Source organism: Hypomesus transpacificus, chromosome 13 (assembly GCF_021917145.1).
Source record: "Hypomesus transpacificus isolate Combined female chromosome 13, fHypTra1, whole genome shotgun sequence".
Classification (NCBI taxonomy): Eukaryota; Metazoa; Chordata; class Actinopteri; order Osmeriformes; family Osmeridae; genus Hypomesus; species Hypomesus transpacificus.
This window is the reverse complement of record NC_061072.1, coordinates 6,021,602-6,043,664: the sequence shown is the minus strand read 5'-3', so window position 1 is coordinate 6,043,664 and position 22,063 is coordinate 6,021,602. Positions and strand designations below refer to the sequence as shown.

Sequence of the window (22,063 nt, the reverse complement as noted above, 5' to 3'; positions counted from 1 at the left end):
TGTTAGCTGCATAAAATCCCCGTTTGTTTACATTCCAGGGGGAACATGATTCATATGGTGAGATGGTTCTGATTTGATGAAGTTCCATATTGAATTCAAATGCAATATCTTCTGAATATTCTACCACCCTTGTTGATACTACTGATATGATTGATACCTGTAGTGTTTAAAAACAGTCAGCAAGAACATTTATCAATGGTAGCTATGTAAATTGAAGGCCACCTAATTGGTCACTTCTGTTGGTAAAAGTGTGGTAATTTCTGGGTTCTCGGTGACCTTGCGAGACAGCTGGATTTGTCAGATCATAAACACATGAGAATCCATCTAGCTAAGCTCCTAGTCCGTTGTTTTCCTCCGAACCACAGTGGTTTGGACCAATCAGCATCCCATGAGGAACTACTAGCGGCTACGGCCATGGTTAAAGTTAGTTCATGATACATGGTGATAGGCAGATGGTGCATCCAATCCCTTCCCAAGTACTTTTTGAAAGTCCCTATCTTTTTCAAAACAGTTTGCCTTTACAATTTCCAAGATGATTATGTGTAACAAACCATCTGGGGAGTCAGCTTAGGTTCCCAGCAGTTCAAAACAAAATGAAATAAATAAGATTTCAAGACATTATTACAAGCAATGTCACAGAGGGCTTTACATATGCCCATAAAACTGCCCCTCAGCCAACCTAAGCCCTGAGGGAAGACAAAGAAAAACACCCAGTAAAACTAATTGAGAAAAAATGAAGCAGTTGACCTGAGAAACGATGCTAGGAGCTTTGTGGGTTTGAAACCAAAAAATATCCATCACTAATGAGATGCCATGTCTCGTTTCCTGTCGTTTCCCCACCTACAAGACTATTATTACCTTCCCAATAAGTGAACATAACAATATCACAGTTATCACTTTGCCGGTTTGATCGACCATTTGACAGTAATGTTAGCTGCATAACATCCAATTTTTCGCAGTAATTGCCGTGAGAATGTCATCAGGGGGGTATTGCAGGTAGCGGGTTTAGTGAAAACTTGAGTTGTTTAACCCTGAAAAGAGGCTTACTCCAAGATTTTCGTTCCAGAAAGAGAGGTAACGAAACCTTTTGGTAAGTTTCCATGGTAATTTACTCCGTAAAACTAACCTGCTCGCTAGCAGGTTTTCCATGCCAAATTCTGCGTTTCTACCTATCCCCCCCACTTTCTGACTCTGCTAGCGTTTGCAGACATGGGATATCCTTTCCTGGTTAAGCTGAGTGATCTTGAACAAAATTTAATTTGCTTAGTTATACGCCGGGAGACGATTTAAAGACTGGGATTTGATGTGCTTTAATTCCTTGATGAATTCCTAAATTAACGTTCCCGTTTCCCGTCACAATCTGTTATTTATTTTAGCAACATTCTAAGCCCTTGGGCCTTCATCGCTAGCCTGTTCCTAACCAGACTCTCGTACATTTCATTTGTACATAGAGTCTGGGCTCGCTCCATTGACAAGCGTTGACTTCCTTGTAGGTTGGTACTCTGTTGAAGTTTAAAACTATTGGATCTGCCATAGCCAATTGCTAGCGTTCGCCTTAGCCAATTCCTTCACCACTACTGTACGAGAGCTAGCTGCCGTAGCTGGAAAATCAAACTTTTCCCGAACCCTGTGGGTAGGAGGGCCAGAACATCATGGCCACCAACAAAACTCTGCAAAGATTGTTCTTGCTCCAGCTTTAACTTATGGATAGTAGGCAACTTTTTCACAACGGCAGAATAGCTTCGCTCGCATCTTTCTCCGCCGCCATTACTGAACTACAACTCAAACTAGTGCACAAAATCAACGTCATTGTTCTCAGCCAGTCCCTCTGTTCGCTGATTGGACCTACAAAAAAATTGTTTCTGAAAACCGACTTCAAAGCAAAACTCCCAGACCTAGTACAGAAGCAAAATCCAAATCCAAAGTACGTAGGAGGGCAGAGCCAGGCTAGGGCAATATTGGCCAAACAACCAAAACGAATTCCCCTATGGTTTGAAAGAATATGGGGAAACTGAACAGTGTATTAACATCAACCAAATAATCCCAATACCAATGGATTCACAGTTATTTGACTCAATGGGTTAAATCAGAGCAAGAATGGTCAAATTAAGGTTAAATAATTTAAACATTTAATCATATTGTAAATGAATGAAATCAATGAATGTTAACTCTTACCTACTCTACCATGATTATTGTAAACCAGAGATAGAAAGCAAGAGGTGAGGAAGAAGGAATAGGACAAGCCACGGCTGAGGAGAAGGTCTCAGGAGATCAAGAATCCACAGAACAATGCTTCACAATTCCTTTATACCCAAGAACAACTACAATCACACCACAATCTTGACCTTACTTATCAACATGACTAGCAATGCTACAGTAAGTTACACAATGATGTTTGAGAGCCATCAAGTTGAGACTCCATCCAGTAACTTCATATTTTACCATATGAGAGGTGGGTGCAGGTTGATAGCCTTACAAGATCAGCCTTTATTATTCTGCACCATCTCTTGGTCAAAATAGAAATTCAGAAAATTCAACAATTAATATTCATATAGGTTATTGTTCCTACTATTAACATCACCTGTGACCATGCATCCTCCTGTAACTGGTGTTCCAGTAAATATTTTTCAAGATTAGCCTTTATTCTTCTACCCTAAATAAGCCTACATCATCTCTTGGTCAGTTTTGGACACTTTCTTCATGAGATGCAGTTTGTGCAACTCATTTTCTTGTAAGTGGGAATACATGAGATTACATTACATTTCACAGTTCCACATGTAGAATTCACCTGCCATTAAATTAACATCTCACTTTGTACAACATCCATGCTCTATTGTCAGAATGTGCCAATCTTTTTTATATTCATTATCAGAATCAGAATTGGTGTTTATTCGCCATGAAAGTTTGCACAGACAAGGAATTTACTTTGGCAGGAGAGCCTACCATCGTGTAGCCAGCTGCGAACGTCCCGTCAGGACAGTTGGGTTCCCCCGAACCCGAGCTTCTCTTCGAGAAGATGGTGTCAATTGCATTGAGAGACCAGCTAATTAATTCCATGCTTCTAGTTTCGGAGAGTGGTGGTGAGAGAGTATCTTGAGACAGACAAGACAAGACAGAGCCAAGCAGGGAAGGTCAGGGAGGGGAGGAGAGAAAAATGCGACTGCCTTCGTCGAGAGCCAAAGAAGAAACATTATTATCATAATGTCAGTGTTACTGACAATTCCACACAAGCCTGTAAATAAAAGTACATGGAGAGAGAACTACCAGTAGCTACCATACATAATTATTTGCATCCATTTCTTCGGGAGCAGTCATTAATGTCTCTTCGTCATCTTAATCATCATCATCATCCTTTGATGAAAAGCAATTGTTGGGGGAAACTGCTACTACAAGTTGAAATGGGCACCAATTGATATTTAGACTTTGTATCATGTCGAATATGATTAAAACCATGGTGACGTTGAGGCTACAATCACAAGCGAATAGCCTAAACAAAATATGCATTACCTGTTCGTAGTATGTTTTTATATTTAATATAACATTGAACATGCTATTTTATTAGTCCACCACGTTTTCTCCTGTAATATTAACAGACAGTGGGGTTAAATGTTCAATGTATGGACTGGCTATTGTATTCAAATGTATGCATTGACTCGGCAGTAATAGTCTCCCACGCCGTTTGTATAGGCTACGCTGCTACAGCCGTGTTGCTTTTTTCCAGAATATGTGCTCAGATTGACCATAAACACGAAAAATAAAACATATCTAAAGTGTGGTGAAGTAGGACGTTTTTTTTCGTCGGGTGCCATCGTGGATCCTAGTATCGGAGCTTTATTAATGTTGTCCATGTAATTTTTTGGGGTAATTTCCTGTTTATTTTGGCTTAAAAAAAACATCTAACAATTTAGACTTTTGAAAACTTTTGTTTTATTTTATAGCGTGTCCACTGTAGTGGACTACAGGGTCATTTTAGTGTGAAAAGACATCCAAATTTAGAAAATAGAAAAACTGAACATATTATTGCTGTAGAGTGACAATAAACCAAGAATACATTTACCTTGATAACATTTTTTTTTTGACTTGAACGCATTGTTTTATGTTAACCTGTGATAGTCCTGGAAGCATTTCCTCCATTGGGCTGGTTTTGGGCTGGTTTTTGATTGGCCATTGGGCTGGTTTTGTCACACAGACCTGGCAACCCTGGCCTGACCTGCAAACTTGTCGCTTTTCGGCGACAATCGCCGTTTTCTTGGTCAATTGGGTCATTTACGTGAATCGTGTAGAATGTTTTTTTTTTTTTGGGGGGGGGGGGGGGGGGGTAGGCTGCCCTTCTTCTGCGTGCCATGCATGCTTAGATTGGCGAAACATTATTGGATAATTCTTATCATTGACATTTCTCTGGGCCAATTGGAATCTTTGCACTTTTTCTCTTGGCCAACGGAATCTTAGCACTTAAGTCTGAATCTTTGAGCACACAGCGTCAACTGTTACTTGCACTGGCCAGCTTGCACTGAGGATAGCCTACCGAAGTTGAGTTAGCCAATGTCGTTAGCGATGCTAGCTAACGTTAGTTTGCTAGCTAGCTGTATATAACATTTCACTGGGTCTTGCAGCTGTGTGTTTAGCAAGTCGCAGTATTTCCAAGCCCTGATAGTTTAACTGAGACGACGCAGTAGATATGACGTGCATATATGTGCTAGGCTGGATAGAACTAGCTAGCACTCTATGGGATAGACTATGGCAGGCCATTTTAACATTTATTTCTATAAACGTACTAGTCACTATTTTAAAGTTACTAGTACTTATTCTTTAGTTACTAGTAACTAATCCAATAGTTACTAGTATCTATTCGGTGCGCTTCGTTGCAGAGCTAGACAGATAGCTAACAATTCAAAACTCCAGTGACTACAAGGCTTGACTTCTTATAGTTTACTGGTTCTTGATATTCTTTTTTGTAAAACTGAAAATACAACACAAGAATGGAAGCATACATTAGTACAACATGCCATCAAAGGAACACGAAACAAAGCTTACTGCGAATCCTGTACAAGAGCTAGCTACTAAATGTTAGCTGCTTGGAATGTGTCCCGACAAACACGTTATCGAAGAAATAATGTTCCAAAATACATTTCCTGCAAATATAATATAACGTAACATAACAAATTATCCATACTGTACTTACAGATAAATAGTTTCCAAGGCAAAACGTAACAAGAAAGAAATCACAAAACAGTTGAGTTTAGATGCGCGTCTTGCTTTCAACTGCAGACGTTTATCATTTTCCACTCGTGCATTCTAGGTACCAAATACATTCTGAAGGGGGCAACACGCACAATGTACCTAAATGCAATCTTAATGCAAAACAAATCAAACAAACAATGTATGGTTTCAACCTAAAACAAATTACACGAAGGAAGGCAGCACACTCCCCGCTTGGTATAATACAATTGTACCACTAAAATTACAGCTTAACCCAAAGAAATCCCCTCAGGCCTCAGGCGACTTCAGTCTTTTCCACAGGTACCTTCAGAAAGAAGGATTACAACTTCTGAGACTGGCCTCAGGAACACCTTGGCAGTCCCATCCTTGACAATCTTTACTTCCACCTTACGGACCCTCTTATCACTGCTCGGCAGAGTTTTAACAATCAGTCCCACCGGCCATTCATTTCTGTGGACTTGGCTGTCTTTCAGCAAGCGTCTCCTATCTTGACATTCGACTTCTCCTCTGTCCATTTCCTTCGGCACTGTAGTGTGGACAGATATTCTCCTCTCCATCTTTTCCAAAAAGTGTCTGCAAGACACTGGACTTGCTTCCACTGCTTCCCATGAAGCTCAGCCATATCGAATTTTCCAGAAGGGGCTGAAATAGCACTCATCTTTTGAGTAAGGAGCATCGATGGGGTAAGGACTGCTGGCATGTCAGCGTCAGTTGACACAGACACTAAAGGCCTTGCATTCATGATAGCCATGACTTCTGCCATCAGAGTACTCAAGACCTCATGTGTAAGACGAGTAAGTCCTGTTTGAAGCAGCATTGCGCCTAGCTACATCTATGAGCCTCTCCCATGAACCACCCATGTGGGATGCATGGGGGGGGGTTAAACACCCAGGAGCACCCTTTCTCCAGGAGGTAGTTTTTACCGCTGCATTGTCCGCACTGATGTCCAACTCCTTACAAGCTCCTACAAAGTTCGTCCCTCTGTCAGAGTGTAGAAGTTTGGCTGGACCACGAACTGAGAAAAACCTCCTCAGAGCATTTATAAAGCTGGATGTTGTCATTGATTCAATGAGTTCAATGTGCACAGCTCTGGTAGACATGCACGTAAAAAGCACAGCCCAGCGTTTGCTATCCGCACTACCTCCTCTCGTACGTCGAGTCATAATAGTCCATGGCCCAAAGATGTCAAGTCCATCACTGGTGAATGGTGGCTCTGGAGAGAGTCTATCGGCTGGCAAGTTAGCCATCTTCTGGCCTTCTAAACTCCGTCGTAGCTTGCGGCAGATGACACACTTGTGGATAACCGAAGAAACCAGATGCTTGCTGCCAGTTATCCAGTAGCCTGCAGCTCGGATGACTCCTTCTGTAATGTGTCGTCCTTAGTGTGCCACTTGCTCATGATAGTACCTCACTAGAAGCGTGGCAACGTGGTGGGTACGTGGAATGATCAGAGGATGTTTTTCTTCATTTGACAGGTCTGCCGATGATATACGACCTCCAACCCGAAGTAGACCGTCTTCATCTACAACAGGGTTGAGCCTCTTGAGTAGACTTTGCTTAGGGGAAGTCTTTCTCTTCTCAAGCCAGTTGAGTTCCTCATTAAAGGCGTCATACTGGACGGAGCGAATGATCTCAGCTTTGGCCTGTGAAAGCTCACTTGTGCTGACTGCTTCTTTGTAACATTTCCAGCCTTTGCATCCTGCATTCTCTGAACTCCCATGAAAGGATGTAGCAATGTGGATGAGTCGAGCTGTAGTTCGACAGAGTTTTCCAGCTTTACTTAAGCCTTTTCTTGAAGGTGGAGAGACAGGAGAAGAGCTTGTGTTGGGACCTGGCGGTCTTGAGCGGTGGGACTACCAGGCGGTTGTCGGAAGAAGATTATAGATGGCGGGTGGGGGTGTAAGGCTGCAGGAGAGAGTTGATGTAGTCTGGTGTAGTCCCGTTCACTGGTACTAAATAAAATCTATGTGCTACTACTGGCCCAAAGAGGGCGATGACTTTTCTGATCTTCCCTGTCTGTATTATCGTAGCCCCCTGCATCATCTTCTTCTTCTTCAACATCTTCTATCCCAGGTTCAAACTCATCCTTATCTGTCTCATCATCTGACAGCTCCAAATCTGAATTTCCCTCAACCATCCGGGAAAGAATCATCTCTGCTTCAGTTCTGTTTCCTATAACAATTTTACATGAAGATGATCTTGGTGTCCACTATAATTAACATTCATGAAAGGGCTGTAAAAATATAGTGTCTCAGAAGTGAATAAACAAGAAAATATAAAATTATCATAGTAAAAACTTAATTGATAAACAATATTTGACTTTCCTCTCCTCTTTCCATAAAATGTGCTTGCTGCTATGGCGGCCATTTTGGATGAAGAGAAAAAGGAAGTAACCAAAATCCCAGCCTATCGCATGACACATCAATGGAAAGCCCAGGATGTCCTCTTTCAAATACAGCAGTGATTGATAAAATAGCTCAAAAGAATAAAAGTAGATGCATGTGAACCAAATGTCCAGAATAGAGCACACAAATTAATGGGTGGAGTCTCAGGAGGATATACAAATACGAAGTAGTGTCCTAAAGCAGAGAATGCCCACAGACAGATACAATACTCTTTCCCTCCATTTCTTCTAAAACATCAGGGACATCTCAACATTGATAAACTTTTGCGACTCAGCGTCACACGAATAAAAAAAGAAAATCCAACTCAAGTGATTATAAACGCAAATTCGTAAATAACGCAAATTCGCCTCACTTTCCTCAATTACCTTATTGCATTGACGCTACATGTAATCTCGACGCGCAAATAATTCGCTTCTTGTTTGGTGTGAACACCGCATTAGAGTGGGAAGCGGGAAACAGCTTCAAGGGACCGTGCACAGCCAGGCTATGAGGTGGCTTGGGCTGCTGTCCCTGCTGCTGGGACGGTTGGGAAAGCCTCTGCTCCCCCAGTAACGCTACCCCTGGAGCTGCCTCACTACCCCTGTAATCACTATTGACAATTTCCCTCTGCTTTCTAACATTTCTACAGACTCTACAGCAACCACCAACCCTCCAGTAACAACAGACACGGCAATAACAACAGAGCCACCAGGTATGTTGTCGCTTCATGGTTTATTGCCAGATGTTACTTAACTTAAGGCTACTCACTTTAAGAGGAGATGCAATGTTGAATGAATGTAGTTGGTGGCCAAGCAGCGAAGCTGCGAAGCCACCTTAAGTGTTTCTACGTATTCTTATTAGGATTCCTCCGTAAGGAGGGAACGCTATTGTTATTGGTGGTATTATTATGGTAGTCCTATGGGAGTCAATGGCAGCCCCTGAACCAGAGCTGTAAAAAGTTGTTGAAACTGCAGCACATTACTACCTACCATACCAAACATGGGTCACTTTAGACAGAAGTTGGCGCTACAGGCCACACCCCAATTTGAAAATTTTCAAAGTGATGCCATTTGCTTCCCATTTGTCCCAAAATTCTGACATTTTGTATTTACGCCTTATTGCTCATGCGGAACAAAAAAGCCTCAAGAACCTATTACGGCCGCCATATTGGATTTTTCTGTACAATAAAGATTAAGAAAACACGTTTTTTTGCTATTCCTTCTACAATTCTGGTCCAATCTTCCCCAGAATTGGCACACATCAGAGCAATCTTCAATCAATTCTTCAACAGATTTTTGATTTTCGAAACCGTTTGTCCTGTACAGCCGTACATCAAAATCGTCAGCAAAGACACCAAACAGGAAGTTGGGTCATATCTCACCAAATCCTTGAGAAATCAACACCAAAGTTGGTATATTGACTCAAAACTCAGAGGAAATGTTTTCTGGGTCATTTGACTCCAAAGCTTCGCTGCTTGGCCAATAAATATAGCTGCAAGCAGCAATGAGGTGGCCAAGCAGCGAAGCTTTGGAGTATGTAGGATTATAGGGGTCAAAACTAAATAAATAATTACTTGGATAAATAAATAATCATATAACACAAAGCTTAAATAAATGACTAATGATATAATGAAATGCCTAATTGACATACAAAATATATAAATTACAAATTAAATGAGACACTAAATATATAAATATTACATGTATTTGTGTGTATGTATATATATTTATGTTTTAATGTGTTCACATTTATTTATTTATTTATACTTACATTTATTTATTTATCCTTACATTTATTTATTTATCCTTACATTTATCCACGGTGTAACTTGCTGCAGCAAAATAAATCAGTTGTCCGCCGTCACCAAGTCAAGGGGCGGGTTAAAGCCTCTGATTGGTGGTTCAACTTGAATCGACTGCTTTTGACTCATTCAAGATGGCAGCACCTAGTGCGGATTCAATGAATGAAATATTGCATGCTACAGTGGTCGAAATGTTGTCGGTAGCTGAATAGATGGAGGCAACTGCCAATTAACTTTTTTTTTACATCATATTAAGAGCTTTGCTGAAATTATAGCAATGATATTGGCGGCCCTGACATCAATGAAAATGTGTTCACGATCCTTGGCGAGCTGGTACAGCATATAGGGGTGGGCAAATCGATCTTAAGACCGATAGTATCGATACTAACGTTGGTATCAGTAGCCTATTGATTGATACTGGCGTGATAAGATCGATACTTACGTTTCAATTTCTGTTCTCTACATTCAGTACACAATTCCCTTTACATCATAGTGGTTGTAACTCGTGCACACATCGTCTAACTTGTGCTCGTGCCGTGTGCAAAATACCAAAACAACAGTAACACCTTTTCTTTTAAATTATATATTTTTTTAGTTGGTTTATTTGTCTTAAATAATATAATCTACAATGTCTGTAGAACATTTCGTTAATTCAGCAATGATGACATGAGCGGGAATCAGATCGCACACTACCATTTGGCAGCTCGACTAAAACAATCTTAGTCGACCAAGAGCATATCGACCAGAAAATTGACTAGTCGACTAAGTGGGGACAGCCCTACTGAAGTGTAACTACTTTAGCATAATAATGCACCTAAAATACAAACGTGAGCAAGGGCGTTTAGCAATTGCTATCAAATCAACAGCCACGTGCAATTTAGCAAGCAGGTGAAGAATAAAACAACGAAAATCACCAGTTAACTTAATTAACTATAGACTAATACAATAACAGGCTTAAATGAACTGACAACATAAGTTATCTCAACTGGCTAGTTCTCCTCCGGACAGCGGCATGTGTCCGCTTGTGGTGTGAAGCTCGTGTCCATGCTATTCTCCGACATGCACTCAGTCACTGATAGACAGGGGTGCAGATGTCATTTTTGAACTGGGGGGGAACAAGCTGTCAGCAAATGATTCCAACTCAATTAGTTATTTTGTGTAATATATATGTATATATACTGAAGCTGCAATAAACATTAGTATGTCAATCACGCACCAAACCTTCATGCCCTATCCATGCATCTATATAGATGGGGTCAGATGGCTGAGTGGTTAGGGAGTTGGGCTATTAATCAGAAGGTTGTCGGTTCAATTGCCGGCCTTGGGAAAGGCACTTCACCCTACTTGGAGAATGTCCCTGTACTTACTGTAAGTCGCTCTGGATAAGAGCGTCTGCTAAATGACTAAATGTATATAACAATGTGTATGAAAACGGAAGTATAAACACTTAAACAGATTTACATAAATAAAAATATGTATAGCCTACAGAGCATGAAATGTGAAATGAAATGTACACTTTAAATTAAATATTCGGAATTCCCTCTGCAAGTATTAATTTTTATTGTAAATTGTTTCCAATAATACGTCGCTCTTGATAAGAGTGTCTGCTAAATGACTAAATGTAAATAATAAACAAACTTGATTTGTGCTGTCAAACGATTAAAATATTTAATCGCGATTAATCGCATTAATGTCATAGTTAACTTGCGATTAATCGCACATTTTTACCTATTTTAAATGTCCCTTGATTTCTTTTTGTCCTGTTTTTTCCCTTGATTTTTTTGTCCCATTATTTTTTCTCATTTAAATGCTCTTATCAACATGGAAAAGTGGATCAGATTGCTTAGTGCAAATGTTTTTTTTAATTGAAAACCTCACAGAATTCGCATCAGTTGTGTGCTTGGTCATCAAGTGGTATTTCAGACTGGACGTGCTACGATGACAGCTCAGTTCACAACAACAAAACACACAGATCATTTTGGTCTTGTCAATGGAACCATTTGGTAACCTTGTAAAAGTAAACTCTCCATTCAGAATCATACTGGCATCCATTTTAGCGTCTCGCGCTCGCCATCCACTCAAAACGTAAAGTTAGCCTCCTACTCTTTAGCCGGCTCGCAAGCTCAAACAACTGTGTGTGGCAGGCATGTTGTTTTGTTTCTGGTTTAGCTAGATCCGGTGTGGTGTTGTAGTTTTTTAACGTCAGTAGTTGTTGCAACAGATGTGAAAAAACGACAAAGTTTGCTAGGCCAAAAAGAACGTTAATTGCACGATAAAAAAATGTCCCCCGTTAATTTGGGTTTGCGTTAACGCCGTTAATAAGACGTTAAACTGACAGCATTAAAATTTATCAAAAAAAGAAAAAATAATTCCCTCTGCTGCCAAACAAATTTACACTCTAGAAGCAGACTCAATACGTCCCAAAAACATCTCTCCTCTCTCCTCTTTTCCTGAAGACATTGCTGGGCAGTACCTTGTCTGTCCAGTTTGTCAAGTAGGCTATGTCTTGGTGAACATGGCACTCAGCAATGCATTTGAGCCTTTTTTGTGTCATGGTTGATCGCAACCATGTTTTCAATATGCGTAACGCACTGAAACTGCGCTCTGCCTCTGCAAATGATATGGGCACCACCATCAGCGACCTTACTAGTGTCTCTACCTGCTAATACACGCTAACAACGTTACACACGCTAATACATCGCTAACATCGCCTAATCAGCTGTGCAGTTGTTAACTGATGCTTGTGGCCTTACGTAGGGAGAGTGGTGGGGACGGATTGGGGTCACTAGGAATCTGGGGGGACATGTCCCCAGTGCCATCTGCGGGCATGCTGATAGACGCTCTTTTGTACAGCCCTATTTCTGATACCGTGGTGGCAGAAATTTTGCCGCGACGGCCTGGCAAAATTAACATAGAAAACACTGCAATTGCTAATAAATTTGGGTAAAAGGTTTTGAGATTTAACACATTGATTCAACATGCCACAATTTACGCCCACACCAAGAATGGCCCACATCAGACCTGAGGGGGCGCCACAAGCTACTCCCAAATGTAAATTTGTCAACGTGATGGCATCGCCACCGTATTGCTCCAATCCTTATAAAAGTTGGTGTTCATGCCTCATTTTTCATGAGGAACACAAAAGCCTCAAGGACCCATAAGATCTGCCTTGATGGATTGTCCTTTAAAGTGACATTTTGCAAAAACCTTCAACCTTCTCATGAATCAAAGGTCCAATTGACTTCATATTTCGTAGATATGTGTATAATTGATGTCTTTAAAAATGTTTCCTGGGAAAATTGAATGAAATACAACATGGGTGAAAGGGGTGTATTTATGTAAATGTACACATTGCCCCAATAAGTTTCCATCCATCCATCCCCTGTCGCTTTTCCGGGAGTCGGACCCTAAGCGGGGAAGCCCAGACTTCCCTTTCCCCGGCCACTTCCACCAGCTCTTTCTGGGGGACCAGGAGGCGTTCCCAGGCCAGCCGAGAGACATTGTCCCTCCAGCGTGTCCTGGGTCTTCCCGGGGCCTTCCCAGTGGGACGTGCCCAGAACACCTCACCAAGGAGGCGTCCAGGAGGCATCCTTATCAGATGCCCGAGCCACCTCAACTGGCCCCTCTCGACGCGGAGGAGCAGCGGTTCTACTATGAGCCTCTCCCGGATGACCGAGCTTCTCACCCTATCTCTAAGGGAGAGCCCGGACACCCTGCGGAGAAAACTCATTTTGTCCGCTTGTATTCGAGATGTCGTTCTTTCGGTCACTACCCACAGTTTGTGACCATAGATGAGGGTAGGAACGTAGATCGACTGGTAAATAGAGAGCTATTCGACTGGTAAACTGCGGACGCCGCACCGATCCGCCTGTCGATCTCGCGCTCCATTCTTCCCTCACTCGCAAACAAGACCCCGAGATACTTGAACTCTTCCGCTTGGGTCAAGAACTGCTCCAGTGAGAGCTGAAGGTAATGGCTCGATGAAGCCATCAGGACCACATCATCCGCAAAAAAGCAGCGACCCGATCCTGAGGTCACCAAACCGGACCCCCTCAATGCCCTGGATGCGCCTAGAAATTCTGTCCATATAGGAAAGGAACAAAATCGGGGACAAAGGGCAGCCCTGGCGGAGTCCAACCCTCACCGGTAACAAGTTCGACTTAAGGCCGGCAATGCGGACCAAACTCTGGCACTGTTCATACAGGGACCGGACAGCCCCGATCAGGGAATTCGTTACCCCATACTCCCGGAGCACCTCCCACATGAGCCCCCGACGGACACGGTCGAACGCCTTTTCCAAATCCACAAAAAATGTGTAGACTGGTTGGGCAAACTCCCTTCCCCCCTCCAGGACCCTGCCGAGGGTGTAGAGCTGGTCCACAGTTCCACGTCCAAAACCACATTGCTCCTCCTGAATCCGAGATTCGACAATCCAATGGACCTTCCTCTCCAGAACCCCTGAATAGACTTTCCCAGGGAGGCTGAGGAATGTGATCCCCCTAAAGTTGGAGCACACCCTCCGGTCCCCCTTTTTAAAGAGGGAAACCACCCCGGTCTGCCAGTTCAGAGGCACTGTCCACACGATGTTGTGTCAACCAAGCCCTACAACATCCAGAGCCTTAAGAAACAGACCTCATCCACCCCAGGGGCCCTGCCATCGCGGAGCTTTTCAACCACCTCGGCGACCTCAGCCCCAGAGATAGAAGGGCCCCCCCGATGTCCCCAGACTCTGCCTCCACGTCGGAAAGCGTGTTGGTGGAATTAAGGGAGGTCCTCAAAGTATTCCTTCCACCGATCCAGGACGTCCCCTGTCGAGGTCAGCAGCGCACCATCCCCACCGTATACAGCGTTGACAGTGCACTGCTTCCCCCTCCTGAGTCGCCGGATGGTGGTCCAGAAACTTTTCGAAGCCGTTCGGAAGTTATTCTCAATGGCCTCGCCGAACTCTTTTTAGCCTTTTTGCCTCCGCGACCGCCAAAGCCGCATTCCGCTTGGCCTGCCGGTACACATCAGCTGCCTCTGGAATCCTACCAGCCAATAAAGTCCGATAGGCCTCCTTCTTCAGCTTGACGGCATCCCTCACCTTCGGCATCCACCACCGGGTCTGAGGGTCTCAGATCTGACGACACGACTACAAAGTCTATCATTGAACTGAGACCTCGGGTGTCCTGGTGCCAAGTGCACATATGGACACCCTTATGCTTGAACATGGTGTTCATTATGGACAAGCCGTGTCTAGCACAGAAGTCCAACAACAAAACACCTCGGGTTCAGATTGGGGGGGCCGTTCCTCTCAAGCACGCCCCTCCAGTTCTCACTGTCATTGCCCACATGAGCATTGAAGTCCCCCAGAAGGACGAGGGCATCTCCGGTAGGAGCACTTTCCAGCAACCCCCCCCCCACCCTCAGAGACTCTAAAAAGGGTGGGTACTCTGCGCTGCCGTTTGGTGCGTAAGCACAAACAACAGTGAGGACCCGTCCCCCCACCCAAAGGTGAAGGGAGGCTACCCTCTTGTCCACCGGGGTGAACCCCAACATACAGGCGCCAAACCGAAGGGAAACAAGTATTTCCACCCCAGCTTGATGCTTCTCACGAGGGCATCTCCAGAGTGGAAGAGGGTCCAGCCCCTCTCATGGAGACTGGTTCCGGAGCCGATGCTGTGCGTTGAGGCAAGGCTATATCTAGCCGGAACCCCTCTACCTCGCGCACCAGCTCAGGCTCAGGCGAGGTGACGTTCCACGTCCCTAGAGCTAGCTTCTGTAGCCGAGGATCGTACCGTCAAGGCCCCCGCCTTTGGCCGCCGCCCGTCTCACACTGCACCCGACCCCCATGACCCCTCCTGCGGATGGTGACATCGTTGTCTCTTTGGACTGTGCCCGCCCCGGGCCACATGGGAAAAGGCCCGGCCACCAGGCGCTCTCCATCGAGCCCCGGGCCCGGCTCCAGGGGGGGCCCCGGTGACCTGCTTCCGGGCAGGGGCAACTGGGAACTATTGTTCATTTTCTTCATGGTCTATTTTTGAGCCACGCTTTGTTTGGTCCTTCGCCTGGAACCTGTTTGCCTTTGGTGACCCTACCAGGGGCATAAAGCCCCCGACAACATAGCTTCTAGGATCACTAGGACACGCAAACCCCTCCACCGCGGTAAGGTGGTGACTCAGGGAGGGGCCAATAGGTTTGTGTCACTAAATCTAATGTCAGTTTGAATGAGTTTTTCAAACCTAATAGGATTGAAGATGACACCTGTACCGTGCAAAGTTTCATCTTGATATGTGAAAATATGACAGAATTACAGCTTTTTGAGCTTGGACCAGAAACATATTATTTTTTTTATTATCCTCTAGTAACTTACTAAACTATAATAAATAAACTAAATAACTTCCTGGTCTGGGAAAGGCTCAATTGGATGAGATACTGTGCTGGTAAATGTAGGATCCTACATGCAAAACAAGTCAGAGGCATAGTTTTTTATTTCTTCTAGACATTTTCTAGTCTTCATCCATCCTCCTGTTGTAAAACATAGCAATGAGAGAAATTGCTGCTTGCTGCTATATTTTTTACTTGTTATTGGAGAATGTTATGAAGCAGGGTTGGTGTCAAACTTATTTTCACCGAGGGCCACATCAGCATTATGGTTGCCCTCAAAGGGCCGGTTGTAACTACAATGTTAACAATGTTTACGATGTAAAATCATAGTTTTTAGCTGTAGCTTTTGTGAAAATATTTTGCTGCGATTGCAATCCGCCTTTTAATTCTTGGACAATCTGCAGTTTTTCTTGGAGGCTAAATTTGGCATATTTATCTCTGTGTTTGGTGTCAAAATGCCGACGGAGACTGTACTCTTTAACGACCGACATCGCCTCATAACACAAAATAAATACAGTTTTTTCTCCTTGAAGCACAAATATGTATTCGCTTTCCCATCTTTCTTGAAACTGCCTTCCATCCAGAGCCGGATGCAGCCTGCTTTGACTGGGGGTGCAATGAAAATTTCTGGGGTGTATCATGATTACGGAAAGGGATTGTATTATTTTTTATATTTATACAATTTTGAGATTGCTTATCGATCCGAGTGTTAATCAAGCGAGGAGCCAGGCGTTGTAAACATTCAGGGATTAGCCCAAACTAAGGACGTATTCTGGGTTTGATGTGATGCTGGATAGTGACTTCCACAGTTAAAGATCCAGTAAAGTGGAATTGAAAATGAGTTCATCACACCACAGAATAATGTGCTGTTAACTACCGATACAAATTCAAATGAAAAAAAAACTGACAAGAATGGTAAATTAGGCTTTGAAATCGTGAGAAAATCTGCAGTCTTCTCTGCTTGAGACTGGGGGGGGGGGGTGTCACCTGAAGGAGATGAATCTCCACCCCCTCAAATGTATTGAATTGAGCAACAACAGCAATACTAGCTAAATCAATTGCAGATATCAGAACAGACCTACCTGCAGTCTCTGAGTGTTTTATGTATGACTTTGTCTTTGCATCCTACCAGCTGAGTCACAGAATGCAACTGTCTGTGATCTGACGTAGATAGGTTGCTGTGACGTAGATCGGTCAGGTTTTAGCTCCGCTATACAAAGCCTGAGCTGAAAACGGAAGAGAAACTGTTCAACGGTCTAATTCCAACAAAGTTTTCACGCTTTGCACATCCACACGTATATAGAAGCAAATCATGGAATTTGCTTCATAGGATCTTTAAGGCAAGGCCGCACAGTGCGCGAGCGACATTTTTTGCCCTTCATTTGAGCGCAAAATTGCCTTTTTGAGCGTTTTCCAATTGGTAAAACCTCGTCTAGTGAAGGTAATGTCTTTAACATTTCTAGCTCCCAATTGTCGACAGGGGAAGCAGAAACATGCTAGCTTAGCTGAGTACTCTCACCAAGTTCGAAAGCGATACCAACTTGGGTTGAATGCCTGAGGGCCTTGGCTGAAAATGCGCATGTGGTACGTTTGCAGAACCGGCTGCATTGGAGTGCTGTCATTCAAACCATGCTTGCCTTCACCAACAGTTAAACTTGGAACTTTGCATTAAACACCGATGTGTATATACACTGCTTTCTAGAGGCAGGATGTCATCACTTTGCCGTAGCATGATCTAATCAGTCAGTCTATGTCTTGTGGTTGTTGTTTGGTGTAAATAGTCTCTGTGTCTTGCTTTGTGTTCTTGTTCTTTTAACATTTTTATCCACTCTGATTCCCTATGTACAAATGCCCTGCTTTGTTTAACCTGCTTGTTTTTGAGCTTTCTTGTTTAGTTTTTTCTACTGTATGTTGTACTGCTGTGGTTGTGTGCCGTTGTGCTTTTTAACCAGATCTTTCTTCCATAGCCCCCTCCCCTCTCCCTCATAAAGCTTCAGCTTTTTGCCAGGCCATATTTGTAAATAAGAATTTTGTTCTTAAATGATTCTGCCTGGTTAAAAAAAGGTAAAAAAAAAAAATGCATTGTGAGAGATGTAGTTTATGGTCAATGCTCGCTGTAAAGCAGCGTAGACTTATTTCAATACACCATTTAAGCTCCCGCCTTGAGTTTGACACGTGTTATTAACAATAAGAAACATTTCATTTTACATAAGACAGTACAGTGATTTAACAAATGTTAAGTACAAACATAATTCAAACTTAGAACAGACATGAAAAAAGAAGTGCATTATATTAATCTTTTAGCAGTCATCAAAATGTATTCAAAGGTACGTTAACCATTTTTTATTATAAAACATTTCAGAATTAGTTACCTAGCTGGTCAGCACCTCTCCATTGTATTGGGTACAAAGTTTTACAGGTAAAAATATGAAATTCTGGACTGCAGAATCCAATTATGGAGCTGCCTTAACATTCAATATATTAGTATGAAAAATATAGTTTTTTAAATTTTGTTGAAAAATTTGACAGTTTTAACAACAGTTTTCATCATAACAATAGTTTAAGTGTTGAAGGAGCCACTCAATATAATAAACAATAAGTTTAGGATCACTAAATACTCATTTGTTCTTGTTTACCTTAGCTTCCAGTTGAACAAATTAGTTACAAGAACCAGAACAAACAAACGAGTCATGCCTGATTGGTTTTTCCCTTGGCTACTTATGCTAGCGCGGTGGTACAAGCTGAAATATAATATACAACCCCCCCCCCTCCTAATTAAGTAGTGAATCCGAAGATTTGGTCTCGAGTCCAGTACCCTTAAATATAATGTTAGAGCTTTCCAGGTTTATCAACATTCAGATACGTGTTTCTTCTTCAACTATTTCATCATCGTCATTTGAAAGCTTACAAACTTCTCTTTCACAATCTGTAAAACCTAGAAATAACGTTGGCTGACAACCGGCCCTTTTCACCAGAGCGTGTTTTACATGTTTTGTGTGTGCCTTTTTTTGTTCAGGTCCTTGTACCACAAACCCATGTGGGGTGGGTAGCACCTGCCAGAGGCTTTATAATGGCTCCATCTGTTTATGTGAACCAGGCCAATCCTACTCTTTCAACGAGAAACGTTGTGAAGGAGGTGGGTATCTTAACATGCATGCAAACCATAAATAACCTTTATCACTCGAGGTTAGTATATGTTGGCATATCAGCCTCTTTGAAGGCTTTTAGATCGTTTTTTGAGTGATTTGCAAGAGTAGTTTTGGGGTCTTAACTGTACATATTAGGTGTTAATGTTTCAATCAAGTAACTAGGGAAGTTGATAGATTTAAAGCTATGATAAAAACAGTTATTTTTGATAAACTGTCAATTATAGTGTCTTCCCTCCCTGGGAAGACAGTCATTTATTTATCATGTTTCTATCTTTGTGTGGTTAGCATATTTAAACCTTGTTTTACATTTTAGCCAAGGTTTTCCCTGGATTTCTGGTCCTGTCAGATGCCTTCGTGGAAGAGATGGAGGATAAGATATCAAAGGTGTTCCAAGAGACAGCTGAAGAAATAACAAATGCGGTAAGATTTTGTTTCTGACAAAGTTAAAAGGATTTCCTTGTCACTTTCAGAACAGTGTAAGACTGCAGCTTTATCCACCAGTATATCAAAGGAGGTGGTAAACCTAAATCTATTGACCTGGCAAACAAAGTGGTGGTTTGGTCTATTAAAACTAATGACCAGCCCTGGATTTTAACTAGGTGTATTTTGGTTTGACTATATGATTTTCTGGGTCACAAAAACTCATATTGAAGCTCTTTATTAGGACATGGGGCCAGTTGCATAAAATAGACCTAGTCTTAGACTTAAATGTTACTTTGTCAGACTTGCCATAGACAGGAAACAGGTTTACCTGTTGCATAAAGCTTTGAGAGCCTAATGCAAGACTGATATGTGTATACTTAGATGTGTCGCCCGTCGCAACACAATAACGGCGGAAGATTGAGACATCTAAACCTAAGCTGTATCTGTTGGAGGAATACAATAATAAAAAAGTTGTGTCATTAAGTGAATTTGTATGCGTGTTTAAGCTTCTTAATTTAACCTCGACGCTACTTCCATTTATGTCCAACAACTCCAACGCAGATGACTAGTGTCAATGCAATGACTTATGTTGTCATCTACTCACTCGTTTAATACAATAACATTTTAGTGGAAAAGCAGACCCCAGTTAAAATTCTGAGTTAACAAATGTAAATTTCCTTTTGTAATAAATTATGCTAAGATAAAAGATGGTTGGCATATCAACAAATCCCTTACCGCCATGGACGGATTAAGAAACCACGGGCCCCTGGGCCTGGATGTTTCAAGGCCCCCCCCCCCCCCTCCACCAAAAAAAAACATTGGCAAAACATTTACACATTTTTTTGTCTGGAATAATATTGATATTGTTGTTTAAAAACGCAAAAGTGCTTGAGTAATAAACAAAATGAATGACGTTTATATTCCAAAAATATTTGATAGGTTAACCCTTGAGTGTAAATTTGTAGCCCACACAACCCTCTCTCTTTCTTGAAAAATGACCATCATAGGCTTAACAATATTATATCTTCAATAGATAGTGTGTGTTGGGGGTGCTTAGACACAGCTCTAATGCTATTGTTTTGCACTTGCTTTTTGGATTCCTCCCTACAAAGTTGAAGGGCCCATATTGCATGGAGTACTCAGCCCCTCTAAAGTCCTAGAGATAAACTGAGGGGATAAACACTCACTTGAAAGGTATCATGATGGTTTCTTTCTTGTGACATCTTCAAAGTGAAAGTTTAGGCTATTTTTTTGTTTAATCAGTAAGACTTTTGGGGCCCTGTTCAAGACTTTAATGACTTAAGCCTAGCATATACCGGCTATGGCGCATTGTGTCATATCAATACAATACATATCAAGTTAATAACAGCGACGTCACACAGAGACTCTGGGTTATGTGCCCCCTGAGCTCATGGGCCCCTGGGCCTGGGCCCGGTAGGCCCATTGGTTAATCCATCCCTGCTTACCGAAGGCTTAGCCGGGGGAAGAGGTGGCCAACTTTCAAACCTCAAATTAAGTCAGTCTTACTTTTTATGCAACAGGCAGACTCAATTAGACTTGTCTAACCTTACAATTTAAGACTGCGTAAGGCTAAGACTAGTCCTAAACTAAGTTTATGCAACTGGCATCTCAAACTTGTCTCAAGTCATTTTTTTTTTTGAAATTAGGTAATTGATTCAGTACAAACTTAATAAAATTTTCTACCCTAATTGCAGATGAAAAAGATTTTGGGTAGCACTGGCGATAACTACCTCCAGTCCACAGTGTTGGAACTCAGGTCAGTGTTGTTAGTTTGGTGGATATTGATGTTTTGTAAATATATAGATACATTTTACATGTTTACCACTGTGTCATATCACCCTTCCATTTACTTCCACACTTTTTAATCGTTTACAAACTGAGGATAGAAGTTGTCGCAGCTTTGCAAGTGGAATAGTTGCCCATTCCTGCTTGATACAATTTTGTCAACAGTCCTAGGTCACTATTGTCGGGTTCTCTTCTTCATGATGCCCCATGCATTTTCAATAGGAAATAGATCTGGACTCCAGGCAGGTTAGTCATGAGCTTGGGCCAAGAGAACTCTGTGGTGTTTCTACATGGCGTTGATGTCTGGCTTCATCCTGGAATGACAGAGTTTCAGGTTGCATTTCAGGATGCAGCAGTGAACTATGTTAAGTGACAACGGTTTTCTGAAGTACTCCCAAGCCCAGTTGGTTATATTTATCACAGTTGCATGAAGATTGCTCAGGCAATGCCGCATGAGGGTTCAAAAGTCAAACACCTTCAACAGTGGTTTCTGGCCTTGCCCTTTATGCAATGAGATTTCTCAGAATTCCCTGAATCCTTTCACAATATCATGCACAGTAGATGATGAAAGACCAAAATTATTTTACAATCTTGAGTTGAGCAATGTTCTTTTTTAACTGAATGACAATGCTCTCATGAAGTTTACCACAAAGGGGTGAGCCATGACCCATTCTTGCTTTCAAAGACTGAGCTTTTGGTTAATCTTGATACCCTCCCATGTTGGTTATAACCTGATGTGGAAGAAATTGCGATTTCCTGTGTGCTTACATTATTCACTAATCAATAGAACTAGTCATTGGATACTAGTTAGTATGTTCTCATGTAAGCTTGCTATTACAGTTTTTTTCAGTCGCTAACAAGCATTTGTCCAAACAGTTGTCACATTTTCAAAACTCTAAACACAATTAGCACAG

The 22,063-nt window shown here is 42.2% G+C and overlaps 1 protein-coding gene across 1 annotated transcript in view; it reads left to right on the top strand.

The window, feature by feature from the left end:
• The window catches only part of LOC124475653 (protein HEG homolog 1-like), a 59,485-nt gene that overhangs the window by 6,429 nt on the left and 30,993 nt on the right, over positions 1 to 22,063 (top strand). Inside the window, exons 8-11 of the mRNA XM_047032427.1 lie at positions 8,254 to 8,316; positions 18,788 to 18,907; positions 19,234 to 19,340; positions 21,059 to 21,120. Of these exons, the coding sequence (XP_046888383.1) occupies positions 19,284 to 19,340; positions 21,059 to 21,120 (119 nt within the window). The 5' untranslated portion in view covers positions 8,254 to 8,316; positions 18,788 to 18,907; positions 19,234 to 19,283. The remainder of the gene's footprint in view (positions 1 to 8,253; positions 8,317 to 18,787; positions 18,908 to 19,233; positions 19,341 to 21,058; positions 21,121 to 22,063) is intronic.